The 17,611-nt window shown below is 45.3% G+C and overlaps 1 protein-coding gene across 4 annotated transcripts; it reads right to left on the bottom strand.

The window, feature by feature from the left end:
• Positions 1–11: 11 nt before the first annotated feature.
• Treml2 (triggering receptor expressed on myeloid cells like 2) lies at positions 12–16,444 on the bottom strand. Of its 4 annotated transcripts, none has more exons than XM_020157292.2 (9): positions 16,313–16,444; positions 14,550–14,681; positions 10,114–10,280; positions 9,129–9,261; positions 8,588–8,735; positions 6,302–6,622; positions 2,808–3,204; positions 1,885–1,991; positions 12–1,614 (listed from the first exon to the last, which is right to left on the bottom strand). In XM_020157292.2, exons 5-9 carry the CDS (start codon positions 8,640–8,642, stop codon positions 1,520–1,522), a joined length of 975 nt encoding a protein of 324 aa, XP_020012881.1. In that variant the 5' UTR covers positions 8,643–8,735; positions 9,129–9,261; positions 10,114–10,280; positions 14,550–14,681; positions 16,313–16,444; the 3' UTR covers positions 12–1,519. The 4 variants fall into 4 exon arrangements, with proteins under 4 accessions (XP_020012881.1, XP_073938333.1, XP_073938334.1 ...); XM_074082232.1 differs by having other exon boundaries at positions 8,588–8,683; XM_074082233.1 differs by lacking the exon at positions 1,885–1,991 and having other exon boundaries at positions 8,588–8,683.
• Between the last annotated feature and the right edge of the window lie 1,167 nt (positions 16,445–17,611).

Raw genomic sequence — 17,611 nt, 5'->3', positions numbered from 1 at the left:
CCTCAGCACAATTTCAGTATTTGTGGCACTTCATTATATCCCCAAAACAATCTTGAGGGGTAGGAATTATTGTCCTTTTCCATAAGAGAGGAAAAATGAGGCCCAGCTAGGGTTAGTGGCTTGCTCAGGGTCACACAGTGACAGTAGCATCACTGATGTCTGTCCTTGACTGCTTCTTCAGTGCTCTTCTCCCAGGGCACCCTACCGACATGAGATGGAGCTGTCTGGCTGTGCTGGTGCTGGGTCACAAATGGAAGTGGGGTCTTGAGGAGCAAATCCCCCAGGCCAGTTAAGCCTCACCACCAGGATGGTGGCTCTAAGTAGGTTGCTTGCTGGCCAAAAATGTGTGTCCTGGAACCAGATCTGTGAGGGGGTCAACTTGAGTTTTCTCTCCACTGCCCCCTCCTGGAAGTAGGAAGAGGTGCTTCACTGCTGTCCCAGGTTGACAGCTAGCTGGCTGGGGTAGGGGGGCCCGGAGCTCCCTCTTTCCCCACAAACATCCTGGAGTGGCTCTCACTGCCTTCCCACCCCAGTTGTGTCACTCTTCTGACCATGATGTTTGTTTTCCCACCAAGAGTTCTCCAACCCAGAGCCAAGAGTGGATATATCATGCATGTATCTGCAGCAGCTGTCCCAATCATTGCAGGCTTGTGGACACCCCTCTCTGGGAAGGGATTCAACTTGCAGCACCCTTCCCTGATGGGTTCCAGGCCAATGGTCTGGATAGCAGAGGCCACATCTGCGCTACAAGTGGAAAGGTAAGAGGCAGGCTCCACAGGCCATTCAACCCCTGGCCAGAGACTGCCTGGGCCCCATTATCCCTGCCCCCATCAGGGTCACTTCTCCATGATGTGGACAGATCCAAAGTGCCTTCGCTGAGAACTAGTCTTTCTCCAAGCCCTGGCTTCCCCAACAGCATCTGTGGGTGAGTTCCCTCTAGACAGAGATGGGTGTCAGGCACCTCAGGGTGTGGACCCTGCTGGAAGCTGCTGGGCCCTCAGTCCCTTCCAGAAGCTCAGACTTGGAGACCACATGTAGAAACTGGTGTAACTGAGGGTGAGAGCTTTGACCTGCAGCCAAAGGCCCTCAGCTTACCCAAGAAGGGCCAGCCAGTAGGTGGCAGTGGTGGGAGTGTGGACTCTATGAGCTTCCAGTACCAAAGGACACCAGCAGCTGCAGTTAGGGCTCATCCAGAGCTCCCTGCACGCCCATCAGAGGATGCATGGCCAGACAGGGAAGCCTTGGACAGCTCTGGGATCTCTTGCTGCAGACCTTTCTGTGGCCCCAGCTCTTAGTCACTGTCTAAGCTCTTCCTTTTTGGGAATATCAGCTACTGGGGCTCATCATCCACAGGCATACTGGGAGGTTTGAAGGGAGCAAAGCGAAACTGAGGACACAGTAGCCCTGGCTGTGGAGAGAGAGAAGCTCTAGCTGTGTCCCCTCCCCTTGGGCCTGACCCTGGTCTTCAATCTTCTTCTGGCCTCCTGGGTTCCACCAGGAGAAGCTTCCCACTCCATTGTTAAGTGATCTCAAACCAAGCAGGCTTCCAGGGGGACTCTTGTGCTCCAGGTGGGTGCTTCCAGGGTCTCATAGAATTGCTGCTTAGGTTATAGCCTACAAGAAACAGAGAAAAGTGTTCACAGTGCCACCCTTCCCCTCTTCTGGCTCTGCTTTGCTCCTGCCAAGTCATCCCTGTAGGGTTATGAATTGCTGTTCCTGCCTGGCCACCCTCCTCCTCACTGGGTGCCTCCTGGTCCTCTCGGATGGACACAGGTTGAGGAACACCACCCTGGTGTTCCTGGAGTGGGGGAAAACATAGTATCATAGCCCTTATTACAGGTACCCAGAGCTCAGCCCTTGGAGGCAAGAGAGGGCTCTACTCACTTCCCATGTGTCTCTTCTTCCAAAACCTATAGAGCACAACCAACATCACAGGCACTGGGAGGAAGATAAGCACCACCACAAGCACAGTGAGGTAAGGCTCCTGGGACCTGAGGAGGTGGAGCAGAGAGGATGGAGGTGAGCACCAGGCTCCCCATTACTGACCATGTCTTCCTGCTCACAGTACAAGGAGCTGGACCAGGCAGAAAGTCTGACAGCACTTCCTCTGTCATGCCCCCAAATCCATTCATCAGTGAGGTCAAGGGCACTAAAAGACTCCCATTTGTGCTGGAAGAGATCACTGTTTCTTCAGTGACTAAGGACACATCTTACCCTCTTTGTCCCCTGTAGCAGAGGCTGCGGATGGCCACTGCTCCCCCTTGTCTGTGGCACTTCCAAGCACACAGGTTATCAGCACCTTCTGAGGACTTTTCCTTCTCGCTAGCACGCTCTATACCACTCATAGCAGGCACTCTCTACTGATAGTGAACAGGAACTTGGTGTCCTGGCCCCCTTCCCCTTCAGTGAGAGGCTGACACCATTCAGAGTTGTCCAGCACAGTGGTAGCTGGCTTAATTATGATTCATTAGCCACTCTCCCTTCCCTGTCCTACTTCCTTGCCCTCTTTTCTAGTGCCCCAATTAAGATGCCAATCCTTGTCTCAGAGCCTGCTTCTGGGGCAACCTAAACTACCAATGTGTCCCCCCACACTTTCTACTTCCTACTGTCTTTCCCTGTCCTTCCCCTCTCCTGTCCATCCAGACACTTTGCAGACCTAGCCCTGTCCCTCACCCCCACCATCTTCCTTTATGACCCTTACTGTCTCCCACCTCCCATTCAGTAGAGTTTCTGGGGAGGAAAGGGGAAGGGAGGATACCAGAGCTTCTCCTTGAGATCCATCAGGCCCTAATGTCATTCAACAGTACCTGAGGGAGGGTAACTGGTTGTGGCATGTCCCGATGGTGGGGATGTTGCTGTTAACATGCCTGGACTTGCTGGAGGTAGACACTGGGTCAGCAGTGGAGGCTCTGGTATTGCTGGAAGACACAGTCACTGACTGTGGCCCTGTGGTCCTTCTATGCCCTGCAGTGGTGGCACTGGTACCCATGAAGCTGTTGCCTGTCACAGAGGTTGGCCTGGTGGTCCCTGAGGCAGCAGGGGACAAGAGTCTGGTCAAGGTGAGGAATCCACTTGTGAACACAGTCATGCCAGAGGTGAAAGGGGCATCAGGGCCTGAGGTGGGCTCTTGGCCCATTGTGACAATTCCATTCTTGAGGATGTTGGCTGAACGTGTAAGAGGATCATTCCTCTCAGTCGTGGGTGCTGAGGAAACAGAGAGAGAGGAGGTTAGGGTAAGTCAGGGGTCTTGGTGTTGGAGGCAGCTTATACAGCTGTGTGGATGCTGGGGTTGGAGGGCTGACCCTGTGGCCAGATGGTCAGGTGTGTATTTGCTGAGAAGGTAATGTCAGGGGGAAAGAAGCAGAAACAGTAAAGAAGGGAGAGACGGTCACAATCCCTTTAGCCTCCCCTGTCAGGCTACCTGTTCCCAGAGGACAACCCATCTCCACGCCCATATCTTTTGTCACTTCTTTGGTCCTTCTTATTCCTAAGCATCAGTGAGCATTCCATAATACAATATTGAATAAGGACTATTCTGAATGCCCCATAATTGGTGACTGCCTCTAATTCCAGAGAAAGTTGTGAACAGTTGGAGTCAGACACCTTCCTTAGGAGTTTACTTAGACACATATGGACCTGTCCTGTTTACCCAGGCCTCTACCACTCCATTTTCCAGAAGAAGCCTGGAGTTTAGTCGGTGGGTGAGGAGGGAGTTGTAGGCTGTGAGAGGCCTCAGTCTAGTGGGGAGTGTTGAGTCTGTCTCAATAAGAGCAAGACAGCTGGAGAGAGGCTCCTGCACCCTCTGCTGTGCACTGGAAGGATGCTTTCCTGGGAAGCCAGGGGTCTCTGGTGGGGACAGAGTGACTGGGCCTGTGCCATTGTTCTGAGAAAGAGGAGCCAGAACAAGCAGCATTGGTGGGGTGGAGGAAGAGGGCAACCTGGAGCCAGGTCCCACATGGCAGTACAGTCCCCAGTGAGGATACTCCCAATGAACCCTCCAAAGAACTCACACTTTGATGCCTTTGGTGAGCCAGCATTGAGATGCCCACCTTGGAGAGATTCTCAAAGATTTAACGGGAAAGCACTGATGGCCAACAGAGAGCCCACAGCAGCAGCTAAGTCACACAACCATTTCTCTCGCCCCCATTCTTGCTTCAACACACCAAGGTATGTGGGAAGTAGAGGCCTGGCAGAGAGTGGCCAAGAAAAACCTAACTCCCAAGAAGAAGGAGCCAGGTAGCAGGCTGCCCCCATCCCCAATTCAGGTACCTCGGATCATAAAACCTGGTCTTTGGGGTGGAATGGGAAAGTGCATGTTGCTGGAAAATCAGAGTTTGTGATTGGGCTGAAGAATTTTTTCCTAATAATTGAAGACATCATTACAATTGGAATTTCCCCAAATTATCTTTCAGAGGTGGAAAGTAAGATTTGACATAGGATGATTGGGAGTAAGGATAAGAGAAAATAAAATTGTTTCATGATTGTATTTCTACAAATAAAGATGTTAATGAGCCAGTTTCAACTGAGAATGGAAAGCAGAGGAATGAGGTTTGGTGCCATGTTAGAGAGAACATTTTCCCTAGTTTAGTCTCAATGGAAGATGGGGGTGTAGGGAAGTGTGGGTGGTAAATTTCACAACAATTGGTCACTTTTTCCTGGTCCTTCTGATGGCTCCTCAACCTTTCTTATAAACAGAGAGGATCTCCTGGCTCAGTTCTTTTTCTATGCACAGGAAGGACATTTATATTCCCTTGATTTGTTTTAAACAGCTAAACTGAAATATAAATCACACTCCATACCATACACTCATTTATAATAAAAAATTTGATAGTTTATGGCACATTCACAAAGTAGTGCAGCCATCCCTACAGTCAATTTTAGGACATTTTCATCATCTTAGAAAGGAACCCCTTACTCTGTAGCTCTCACCTCAGCCCCCTTGCCTTCCCCAGCCCTAGGCAGCCACTCACCTGCCTCTTCTCTAAAGACTTCTCTAATGCCTTTGACGTTAAACACTGTCTTATAGAGATACTTTCAAATATACCCCCAAGCTCTAGCCTGTCACTTGAGCCCCTGGCTGAGACATCATGAGTAAGCAATGCCTGCTTCATTTCTCCACTTGGGGTTCTAGAAGATACCTTAACATGACAAAATAGAGCTCTGATTTTCCTTCCCCAAACTAACTTCTCCTTCAGAATAAAGGGTACTGTCCAATAAATGGTACCATCTTCCACTGAATGATGAAATGGAAAACCTTGGGGTCATTCTTCCCTTTTTGCTCAGGTCCCACTTGAACAAATCCTGGCCTGCCCCCAAAACATACAGAATGGGCAGAAAGTCGAAAAAACAAGATTTGATCCCATCTACTTCTCTCACTTCCAGTGCCCATATCCCACTCCAGGCCACTGGCATTTTCAGCCAGTGACATTCCCCTTCATCTCTCTGCTCCTTCCACCCCTGCCCCATAAACAGCCATTATCATCTTAAAAACAAGCCATGACACACCTCTCCAGGCTTCCTCAGTAGCTTCCTTTAGTACTTAGAATAAAACCAAAACTCCATAACATGGGATTCAGGGCTGCTTGACTCTCCAACCTAGGACTGATCAAAACCAGCAAATTATGAATTTACTGACCACCCTTCCTTGTTCTCCTATCCCACACTCAGTATGGACAAGCCAGACAGGCCTTCCATCTACAGGCCTAGCTCCTTCTCACCTCAGGGCCTTTGCTTATGCAGCTCCACCCACAGAATGCCCTTCCAAGCACCCAGTTTTCAACAGGCTAGAGAACTGTCATCATTCTTGGTTCTGCTAGGTGTCATCTTCTCAGGGAAGTGTCCTCTGATGCTTGGTACATCAGTAACTACCGCTTCGTTGACTGCTTTCTAGTTTGCCACACTGTTTTCTTAAGGACATGTCTTGTTATCTGCAATGATTTGCCTGGTGATGCGTTACTGCCTCGTGTCTCCCATAGGGCAGGATTGTGGCTGGTTTTACCCATCATTGTATTTTATTCCCAGAGCCTTCAGTAGTGCCTGTCACATCCTAGGAGCTCAATGAACATATGCTGAACAGATGACTGGATACAACAGAGTTCTGAGTTCAAGTCTCATCTCTATCACCTGCTAGAACTGTGCCCTAGAGCAAGGTCAGAGCCACAGAGCTTTTTAGATCTCATTTTCTTCATCCATAAAACAATTCTAAAAATGCCCACAGCGACTGATTGTTACCATTCTGATGTTAGAGTGCAGGGCAGGAAGGACATGCCCGCCCATTTCAGCGCCCTGCAGGCCAGCTCACCTGGAGACACTTCCAGAAGGAAACCCATCAGCGGGTAGAGGATCCCAGACGTGTTGCGCATGCACCAGTATCGGCCTGAGTCCTGGCGCTTCAGGGTTTCCATGGTGATGCGAACCACCTTGGCCTGGGTATCATCCTGCAGCAAGTAGCGGGGCCCATTCACCCAGCCGCGGGCAAACCCAGGGTCACACTTCCTCTTCCTGACCTTGCACCAGGCCTTGCCCTCCACGCGGTTTCTGCGAAACTTGTAGGAGCACTGCACAGACATAGTGTCCCCTTCACGGTGCTGCACTTTTTTGTACACGCTCTCAACAGAAGAACCTGGGAAGATAGGATGTGCTGAGCAAGGTCTGGCAAGAGAGGAAGAAGGCTTCTTGAAACTCAGGGGAGGTGAAAACTGACCTGCTGCCTGGCAGCTCACACTTTGAGGGGGACACACAGCCCTACCTTCAGGGCGCTCCTCCCAGTGTGACTGAGAGACACCTAGCTCCCAGTCTGATGGGGGAGAAAGCTATGCCCCTCAGGGGGTTCCTACCCTAACGAAGGAAACACAGTCCTGACACTGGGATCTCCACCAGAACACTTCCTGTCCTCATGGTATGTTTTGGTCTTCAGAGATTCCAGTCTTGTGGGAAAGACCCCCGTCCCACTCTCAGTGAGAAAGATGTACAGACACAAACACAGGTCATTAGGTTTTGGAATTTCAGAGCACAACCAACTTAGGAAGATAAGAAAGTGCACTATTTGAAAAAATGATGAGTAATTATTTTCAAAGTAGGCTCATTGTTGTTATTTTTTAAGGTGCTGAGGCTCGAACTCAGGGCCTCAAGCATGCTAGGCAAGTGATCTACCACTGGGCCACATCCTCAGTCCCCTACTGTACTCATCTTTTTTTTAATTTACTTTTTTCGGTGGTACTGAGGTTTGAAGTCAGGATCTTGTGCTTGCTTGGCAGATACTCTACCACTTGAGCCACCTCCCCCACTCTGTACTCATCTTTTAAATAGCAAGCTGCCTTAGTTCATTCTACATGATATCTAATTTTAAAATATTCTAGTTATATAAAACTAATAGATTAAGCATGCCCAGACACATATGAACTCAGCTGAAGAGTGAACCAAAGGATTCTTCAATTATTCACTGATTATTTATAATATCTATACTCAGTGTTTAGGAATGAGATGTGGTCTATGAACCCGGCATGGTGTCATACACCTGTAATCCCAGCAGTTGGGAGGCTGAGGCAGAAGATTGAGAGTTCAAGGCCATCCTGAGCTACATAACTGGTCACGGTAGGCTACAATATAGCAAAACTCTGTTTCAAAAAAAAGAGATGTGGTTTGTGTCTTCATAATCTATGTTATGGTGGCAGAGTGACTCAGGGGACAAAGGGTGGGAGAAAGCTGTGGTTAAGAGCTCAGAACCCCAGGCATCTGTCCCAGTTTGCAGCCCAGCTGTCACTGTGGTTAAGGCTGTGAGTAAGAAAACTCTCTCTAAGCACTTCCCTTCCCTTGCAAACTAAACAGAAGGATCCAAGTCAGTTCTGCAATGGGTCAGCCCAGGAGACACACCCTTCTCTCTGTGGAGGTATAGAGGTGTAGAAGCCAGGTGACACATAGGAAGGCTTTCAGGGGAACTGTGTTCATTTGTTCCTGTACCTTCCCCTCCTGCCCCTCTCACAGGCAGTGAGGAGTGGGCTTGCCACCCTTCGCCTGGCCCAAAATGGAACAGGAAGTGGTAAGTGGTTGCCTTAGCAGTGAGGAAGGCAAGAATGGGTGAGGAGCCTTCCTAGCCTGGGGTTGGGAAAGGCCTTTGAGGATTGGTCCCCTTCAAGGCAGGGGGCAGGGACCGGATGTGGCATGAGCATTTTGAGAAGAATTGAGTTCAAAGCACACACACATGATGGAATGACTCGTGCCAGATCCAGTCAGGACTTTCCTGCCAGGGTCTACCTGATGGGCTACTGGAAGAAGGTCATTTTTATGAGGACATGGAAGGTCCCTGGTTCTGGGCACTGAGGAAGTCTAGCAGATAAAGACGCTAAGGCAGAGAAGGTCCAGAGCTTCACCCCAGTTTGTGAGGCCTGGCTTAGCTCTACTTGGAGCCAGATATTAGGATGGAATTTGGCCACCAGTCTATGGTAAGGTCCTACTCAGTTAGCCCAACCTCCTCCTTCCCGAGCCTACAAAACATTAAATAAGATAGTTGGCCAAGGAAAAGCAGAGAAGGAGAGGACAGGAAAAGATGGTCACTCCCTCCCTCAAGTCAGCCCCCTTCTCCTCTCACCTGAGATGCAATTCTGTAGCCACAGCAGCAGCAGCAGCAGGAACAGAGGCTCCATCCAGATGGGGCAGTCAGAGGTCCAGCAAGGGGCTGGGACACCTGGGAGGTCCAAGGTTAGGGCCTGGGCTGACACAGGTCATGCCACCTTGATCTAGCAGGGAAGGGTGTCGGGTTGTAAAAGTGAAATTGCCCATTTAGGGAAGTGAGGCAGTGTGGAACCCACTGTTACCAGCAGACCACAGGGCCCCGCAGAGCCTATCACGAGGGTGGTTCTGGCAGCTGTTTCCGCCCTCTTCCTCAGAACTTCAGGCAGGTGTGGCTGCTCCACCCAGTCTGGGGCCCATGGCCCAGGGAGGGTCCACAAGGACCAAAGGGCTCCCTACTTCCCCAAGTCTCCCTGGGAAACTGGTCTCCTAGGGGTACCTCGTAGTCGGAGGCAGGAGATTCACCCAGGGACTGTTGTGAGGTTTCTGGAACTTTTGGTACAGACTTTCCAGGAATCCTCTGGGCTTAGAGACCCAGGCTAGTCTTAGACACTACTCACTCATTCATTCATTGGAGAATGCATTCCTTCAGTCATCCTGTCTCCTTCCCTGACTTCTGGCTGTCCACAGCAGTCACTCCTGTTCATCGAGGCAAATAAGCTCTTACAGGCTCACGTGCAATCTTATTTTCATCTTGGGGTGGGAGAGGAAGGGTGTAAATTGTAAGACTCAGAGCATGAAGTTTAGGTTAGGGAGGGGTTCCTGTGCTCTCACGTGTGAGCAACACGCACACTTTTCTCTTCTCTTCCTCCTCCTTCTCCTCCTTCTCCTCCTCCTCCTCCTCCTCCTCCTCCTCCTCCTCCTCCTTCTTCTTCTTCTTCTTCTTCTTCTTCTTCTTCTCTCTCTCTCTCTCTCTCTCTCTCTCTCTCTCTCTCTCTCTCTCTCTCTCTCTCTCTCTCATGCTGCCTCTCCTTTCTCAACTTTCCCCCTTTGCACATGTTTTCCTATCCCTCTCTCTGCCTCTCTCCTGTTGTCTCTACTCACGGGCCAGCTCTCTGTAGCCTTCCACTCCCTCTTGCTTCCTAAAGCCACCATACATTTTCATCTCCCCCACCTCATCTCAAGTTCCCCACCCTAAGAGCCCCTTCCTCTCTTGCTCTACCCCCGCTGCCCCCCGTCAGCACACAGGCAGGCTCCCTCAACTTCCTCTCCTCAGCCCTATCTCACCTCTCCAGCCATGCTCTCCAGTTAAAATGAGCCAGCATTTGGCCCCAAGACTCCACCCTTCGCTAGTCCCCAAAGCTATGAATCAGAGGGATCAGCTTCTGACCTCCAGTAGCCGTGTCATCTGCTCTTTTGGGTTGCAAGGACTCAGATGGACCCCATGATTATTCCTGCTGCCCCTAGTCACCTGGGCCACATTTCTTCTCCTTAGATGGGACTCAGTGAAAAGTCCTCCAGCTTATATGCCCAAAGTCTTAACTAGAATTCAGGTAGCCAGATCCCAAACCAAAGAAGTTTTATCTCTGCTGACCCCAAACTTACCGTCTCTTAACTCATTCATTCATTCATTCATTTGTCCTTACAACCTCCTTGCTATGAATGGAGCTAGGCACTGGGGGTGCAGGAATGAGACACAGTTCTCGTCAAGTCCTTCAGCTCACAGAAAGGGCTGTTTTCCTTAGTCACTCTTCTTTTTTCAATACCCCTTCCTGTTAGGGAAGAAACATAAGGACCTCCATGTTAGGACAACACCCCCTTCGCCTCCAGGACAGCTTACTGGAAACATCACATCACTTAATGGAAAAAGCACACCTGGCCCCAAAGAATGATAAAAACTCACCTTTATGCCATTGTCACTGGTGGGCAAGAGTTGGTTGAGCAACAGATGGACCTAATCACCACTAATCTCCCTTAGCTACCCCTAGCAACAAGCCAGTTCCAAAAATTTTCTTGGCCTAACCAGTTTCCCGGTGCTTTCCCACTAACATCCCATAACTACCCCCAGTCTGTAAGAGACAGTGGACTCCAGTGCAGTCTGCACTCTGCAGATTCCTTCTCCCGAGTAAAACCTGCACTGGTGTTGAGTCATCTCCACCAACCCTTCCATGCCTTTTTTTCAGTCTAACACTTCCACCGTCCTCAGGTCCTTGAGTTCAGAATTCCTCCATCCTCAACATACATGGAGTCTTCCTTCCTGCTTCCTTCCAGCAGAACAGCAGGTGGTTTCAGGAGTGGGGATTCACCTCTCATGGGGACTTCATGTGCCAGGAATCAATGCTTGCACTAAGCCCTTTAGTGTGCCCAGCACTGAGCCAGCATTATGACAAGTGTGACCATTGTGATTCACCAAAGATGACATATATACTGGATTCAATCTTTCTTGAGAGAAATTTAGAAGTATTTAGGAAAAATCTCTAAAATGACATGTACTTTAGACTTTTATGTGCAAAATAACACAGCATCATTGTTTCTTTGCATTTATTTTTTCCCATTTAAAAATTAAGGTCTTGTTTACCTACAGTAAAATTCACCCTTTTCAATGGACAGTTCTAGGAGGTGGAAAAACCTATAGAGACTTGTATCCACTACCATTATTGAGATAGAGAAGAGTTCCATTCCCCACAAAGCTTCCCCATGCCTGTTCTGGTCAGCCCCTCAGTCCCTGGCAAACACTGACCTGGTGGGTTTTTTCCTATACCTGTATGAAATGAAAATTATAGAGTGTGCAGCATTTTATGTTCGTTGCTTTTGATGAAATCCAATATATATATAATTTTTATGGATCATGTTTTTTGTCATCTCAAAGAAAGATTTGCTTAACCCAAGGTCATACAGATTTTAAACAGCTTTATGAGGATGTAATTCACATAATACAAAATTGACCCATTTAGGATTTCTTCAGGGACTTCTGGAGATATGGGTAACTCACCAGACTTGCTTCCCTCCCACAAAAAGGAAACAAAACAAAGAATAAATAGCTGCTATTCGGAGAAAGTGTTTGGGGGAGAGTGCTGGAGTGCAGTGCAATGAAACAGATGCCATGCCACATGGAGACTCAGAATAGCCTTGTAAAGAAGGGAATGAGGTGCTTTAGATTCGCTGCTTGGTTGCCCCAGTTGGCATTCACCTGGAAGTGGGAAAATCTTCCCATGATGGGAAAATGTAAACAAGATGACCCCAGGAGTCCCCATGGCACCACAGATACCTGAAGCTTTGCTGCTGCAGATCCAGCAACTCTCAGGGGCCCCGAGCCCAGTTTGGGGAGCTGCCAGGCAGTGTGCACTCAGCACTGCTGTGGAGCGGGAGCTCAGGCCTCCAGCCAGACTCAGGTTGCATGGCACCATTTCAAGACCAAACCCACTCTTGGTTCTCTCCCTGTGCCATATGCACTACACCCACCTGGGCCCACTGAAGAAGCTGCAGCCCCAAGTCACCCAAGAATCTGACATATGTCCAGCTTCCATTGCTCTGCCAACTGCTGCTTGCTGCTAGGAGCACCAGAGCAGCTCTGCACCCATGTGACCTACAGAAACTGCAGGATTGCCTGCACCCACCTAAAAACACACCATGTCCAGAGCCACCCACAAGCTCACCCACAGTGCTGACTGCAGCTGAAGAAGCTATACAGAGGCTACATTACTGTGCCATCCAGAACCAGAGCCAATGTGGCCTGGTTATCACTGGCCCAAAGGCAATGGGTCAAGCCACCAAGAGCTGAATATATATATATATATATATATATATATATATATTATATTCATAAAACAAAACACAAGCAGAAATCTTGGAGCTGAAGAACTTCTGAACTTATCCTTATCTCAACTGGCAAAAACCCTTGGTCTTTCCTATTATTGCTTATACTCTCTCTTCAACAAAATTAGAGATAAGGGCAAAATAGTTTCTGCTGGGTAGCGAGGGGATGGGGGGAGAGGGAGGGGGCGGGGGCGGGGGGTAAGGGAGAGGGGGAGGGGGGGAGAAATGACCCAAACATTGTATGCACATATGAATAAAATAAAATAAAATAAATTTTAAAGAATGAAGAAAGCACAAGGTACCTGTGGCTCACACCTGTAATTCTAGCTACTCAGGAGGCAGAGATCGGGAGGATCGTGATTCAAAGCCAGCCCCAGCCAAACAGCTTTGCAAAACCCTATGTTGGAAAAAACACATCACAAAAAAGGGCTGACAGAGTGGCTCAAGTGGTAAGACCATCTGCTTGGCAAGTGTGTAACCCTGAGTTCAAATTCTAGTGCCACCAAAAAAAGAAAAGAAAAAGAATGATGAAAGCCTACAAAACTTATTAAACACTGTGAAGCAGGCAAATATTCACATCTTGGTTTTCAGAAGAAAAAGGGGAAAACATAGGAGACTTATTTAATAAAATAATGACTGAAAACATCACAAATCTTTGGAAAGATATGTACATTCAGATCCAGTGAGCTCAAAGGACCCCAAGTAGATTTGATTTAAAAAAATATGCCTCTCCAAGGCATATTATAGTCAAACTGTCAAAAGCCCAAGATAAAGAGAATTCTAAAAACAAAATTCAACAAAAAATATCAGAGTTAAACTATAGGATAAGCCAAATGGGCTTAGACACTTAGAGAACATTTCACCTAACGACTGCAGAATATACACTCTTCTTATCAGCACATGGAACATTCTCCAGGATTAATCGTACAAGACCACAAAAACAAGTCTCAAGAAGTTTTAAAAAATTGAAATCATACCATGTATCTTCTTCTCAACAGTGGAATAAAACTAGACAAAATGTTGATAACAGGAACTTTTTTTTTTCCTTTGGGGGGACTGGGGTTTGAACTCAGGGCTTCGTGCTTACAAAGCAGGTGCTCTTCCACTTGAGCCACACCTACAGCCCATTTTTCTCTGGTTATTTTGGAGATCGGAGAGGGAGGTCTCATGAACTATTTGTCTGGACTGGCCTTGAACCACAATCCTTCCAATCTCAACCTCCCAAGTAGCTAAGATTACAGGCATGAGCCACCAGCACCCAGTGAGGAATTTAAAAACTGCAAAAATACTTGGAAATTAAACATGTTCTTGAACAACTAATAGGTTAACAAGGAAATTTAAAGGAAAAATATAAAACTTCTTGAAACAAATAAAAGTGGAAACATCACCTACAAAAACCTATGGGATACAACAAAAGCAGTTCTAAGAGGAAAGGTTATGGCCATAAGCACTTCATCAAGAAGTAGAAAGATTTCAAATAAATAACCTAATAATGCAACTCAAGGACCTAGAAAAGTAGAAACAAAATAAACTCAAAATTAGTATAAGAAGAGAAATAGCAGTGATTGAAGCAGAAATAAATGTCATAAAGAGCTTAAAAATAATACAGATGATCAATAAAACCAAGAATTTTTTTTTTAAAAAAATCAACTGAATTAAAAAAAAAAAACCTTTTGCTAGACTAATCAAGTAAAAGAGAGCAAAACCAAATAAGTAAATTCAGAAGTGAAAAAGGAGACATTACAACCAACACCACAGAGTTACCAAGAATCATTAGGGACAATTACTCGCCAATAAATTTGAAAACCTGGAAAAATGGATAAATCTCTGGACACATAAACTATCAAAATTGGACCATGAAGAAATAGAAATTCTGAACAGACCAATAACAAGTTACAAGATTGAATCAGTAATATAAAGTCTCCCGATAAAAAGGTAAAAGAGGTAAAAGTCAATGGTTCTTAACAACAAACAACCATTATCACAATCCAATTTTTCAACATTTTCATCACCCCCAAAAGAAATCCTATATCCCTTGGCAGCCACACACTGTATTAGTTTCCTATTACTGCAAACTTGGTGAATTAAAATGGTAATTTATGACCTCACAATTCTACAGGCTTGTAAATCTAAAAGCAGTACCATTATACCAAGGTTAAAATGGCAGGGCCAGTGTCCCTCCAGAGGCTCTAGGGAAGAACCCCTTGCCTGCCTCTTTCACCTACCAGTGGCTGCCAGCATTCCTTGGTTTGTGACTAGGATTTCAGTCTGCAACGTCAGCATCTTCAAACCTCTCTCTGCTCCATCTTCATGTCACCTTCTCCTCTGCATGTTTCAAGTCTCCCTTATGAGCCTTCCTTTTATGAGAATACATGATTGCATTTAGTTCTCATTCACATAATCCAAGTTGATCTGTCCATCTCAAGATCGTTAACTTAATCACAAAGACTGTTTTTGGAGGGGACATTGTTCAATGTATCACATTCCTCATTCCTGCAACCACTCATCTACTTTGTCTTTATAGAGTTACCTGTTCTTAACGGCTCATAAAAATATCACTTAAAAATATATGTTCCTTGTGAGTGACTTCTTTCATTTAGTATAATGTTTTGAAGGTTCACCCCCATTGTACCAGCACTTGTATGAATACTTCTTTCTTTTAATGGCTGAGCAATATGCCATAGTATTGAGATAAAGTTTGTTGATAGACATTTAAAATGCTCCATTCTTTGTCTATAATGTACAGTGTGCAACTGTGAACATTTGTGAATGTGTTTTCATGTGGACTATGCTTTCATTTCTCTTGAATATATAACCAACAGTGAGTAACTGGGCCATATGGGAACTGTGTGTTTACCTTTTTGAGAAATGGCCAAATGGATTCCTAAGTGACTGCGTCCTTTTGCACTCTCACCAGCAATGTAGGAGGGTCTAATTTCTCTCTAGTCTCCCCACACTCACATTGCCCGTCTTCTTGCTTCTGGCCATCCTAGTGAGTGTGAAGTATTACCTTTTGGGTTGGATTTGTGTTCACTTAATGATTAATGAGGCTGAATATGTTTTCATGTATTTATTGGCTGTTTGTATGTCTTCAGAGAAATGTCTACTTAAATCCATTGCTCATTTTTAAGTTGGATTATTTTTCATTTTAGCATTTGAAAAATGTGATGCCATAATCCTTCCATTCTTTCTGGTGGGGGATACACTGCTGTTCAAATCAGTGTTCTTTATAAATAATGCATCATTTCTCTCTGGCTGTGTTGAAGATATTCTTTCCAACTTAGTTCTCAGACAATTATCTATGATATGTGTTGATGCGTATTTGGGGGGGGGATTCTATTTGGAGTTAAATAAGCTTCTTAGATCTGTAAGTTTTTCTCTTTTGCCAAATTGGAGGTGTCCTTAAGACATTTTTTAATACTTTTTCAGTCCCATACTTCTTCCCCTTTCCTTTTGGAGCTCTGATGATGTAAACGTTACCTCTTTTGTTATTGTCTCACAGATCGCTGAGGTTATATTCATTTTTTCAGACTTCTTTATCTCTCTTTCATTCAGATGGAATGAATTTTATTAATCAGCCTTCAATTTCACTAATTCTATCCCCTGTTCTTTGCACTCTCCTATGGAGTCCATCTACTGAAGTTTTAAATTTTTTAGTTCCACAATTTCCTTCTGTACTGATTTCCCATTTAATTCTTCAAAAAAAAACTTTACCATTGTTTCTTTGCTTTTTCCTTTTCTTTATGGTGTTTTATGATAGGAAGTTTTAAAGTTTTTAATTTTGTCAAATTTCTCAGACTTTTCTCTCTTATATTGCTTATGTATCTCTGTTCATACACAATCATTTCTTTTCATTCTTATTTAGTATTTATCTTTTAGTACAGTTAAAGTTTATTTTAGACTAAAGCATGAATGGGGGAAAGTTTACTTTTGTCAAATAGTTAAACATGCACTGTGATGCTCTCTGTGATTTGCTACATATACCTACCTCTGTGGGCTGCTCCTGGCAAGCTTATCACTTCTATTCACTGGTGGACTTTCCTTGGACAGGGAAATCTATATTGATTCACTGATCCTCAAAAAAGAGGGAATAAAGGATGAGAACATGGGAAAAATTACCAAATTCTATGAAAAATACAACTTAAATATCTTATAGAGAAACAGAGCAAATAATCTATTACAAAGAAAGCAGAAGTGATGGGAGAACGATAATTTAAAGAATGTATAATAAATATTCTCAGAGAGATAAGGAAAACAGGAAAGTACAGTAATAAAAAAGGACAAATTAGAGATATTGATTATGAAAGGGAAAATTGTTGAACTAAGTAACTCAGCAAATGGAATGGGCAAGAGGATGAATTGGTGAGGGAAGGCAGAGGCAAGGAGTGCTCCCCAAAGACATTAGGAAGGAATATAGAATAAACAGTGTGAGAGAAAAAATAAGAGGTATGGAGAACAGAGACAGGATTGTCATCATCTCAAGGAAGCCCCAGAAGAAGAAAAGCAGCACATAGAGGGGAAGAATTATTTTAAAAGTAATACTGAGAATTTCAAGAACTAAAGAAGTACATAAGACTGACGTTAGGTAGAACGTATTCAGAGTTCCAAATAGAATGAAACTCACATAGTCCACATTAAGACATCATAAAATTTTCAGAGAAAAATTATCAAATCCTCCAGAGAAATGGAATAGATTGAGATAAAGAAAAATCAGATGGATATTACACTTTTCCATAACAACACTGAAGGTAAGAAGATCATATAATATATTCAAAAATTGGAAAAAAAGAATGACTCTTAGATTTTTTTTTCAGCACTGAGGTTTGAATTCAAGACCACAGGCTTGCTAGGCTCTTACCACTTGAGCCACTCCACCAGCCCTTTTTTGTGACTTTTTTTTTCAAGATAGGGTCTCTTGAATTATTTGCCTGGGGCTGGCCTCAAACTGGTGATCCTCCTGATTTCTGCCTCCCAAGTAGCTAGGATTACAGGCATGAGCCACCAGCACCAGCAACTTTTAGATATTAACTTAAAATGTAGAATTTATTGACAGTTTGGAATTAGTGGAGAGAATTAAGACAATTTTGAGGTCAGCAATGTCAAGGTAAAATATTTTAAAAGATATAGCTAAGTGCTGTCTCTTAGCATCTGAGATGACAAATATGTATTTTTGTTCAGTCTACTTTTATCTCTTGTTAAATTTTCTTAAGTGATTCTCAATTATTTCTGTGTTGTAGATGTGGATTTGCCCCCAATCCACTGACATTTTCTAAGTTTGATAAACAAG

The sequence above is a fragment of the Castor canadensis genome, chromosome 8, assembly GCF_047511655.1.
Source record: "Castor canadensis chromosome 8, mCasCan1.hap1v2, whole genome shotgun sequence".
NCBI classification, from domain to species: Eukaryota; Metazoa; Chordata; class Mammalia; order Rodentia; family Castoridae; genus Castor; species Castor canadensis.
The sequence above is the reverse complement of the archived record's forward strand: the minus strand, read 5'-3'. Positions and strand labels throughout refer to the sequence as shown.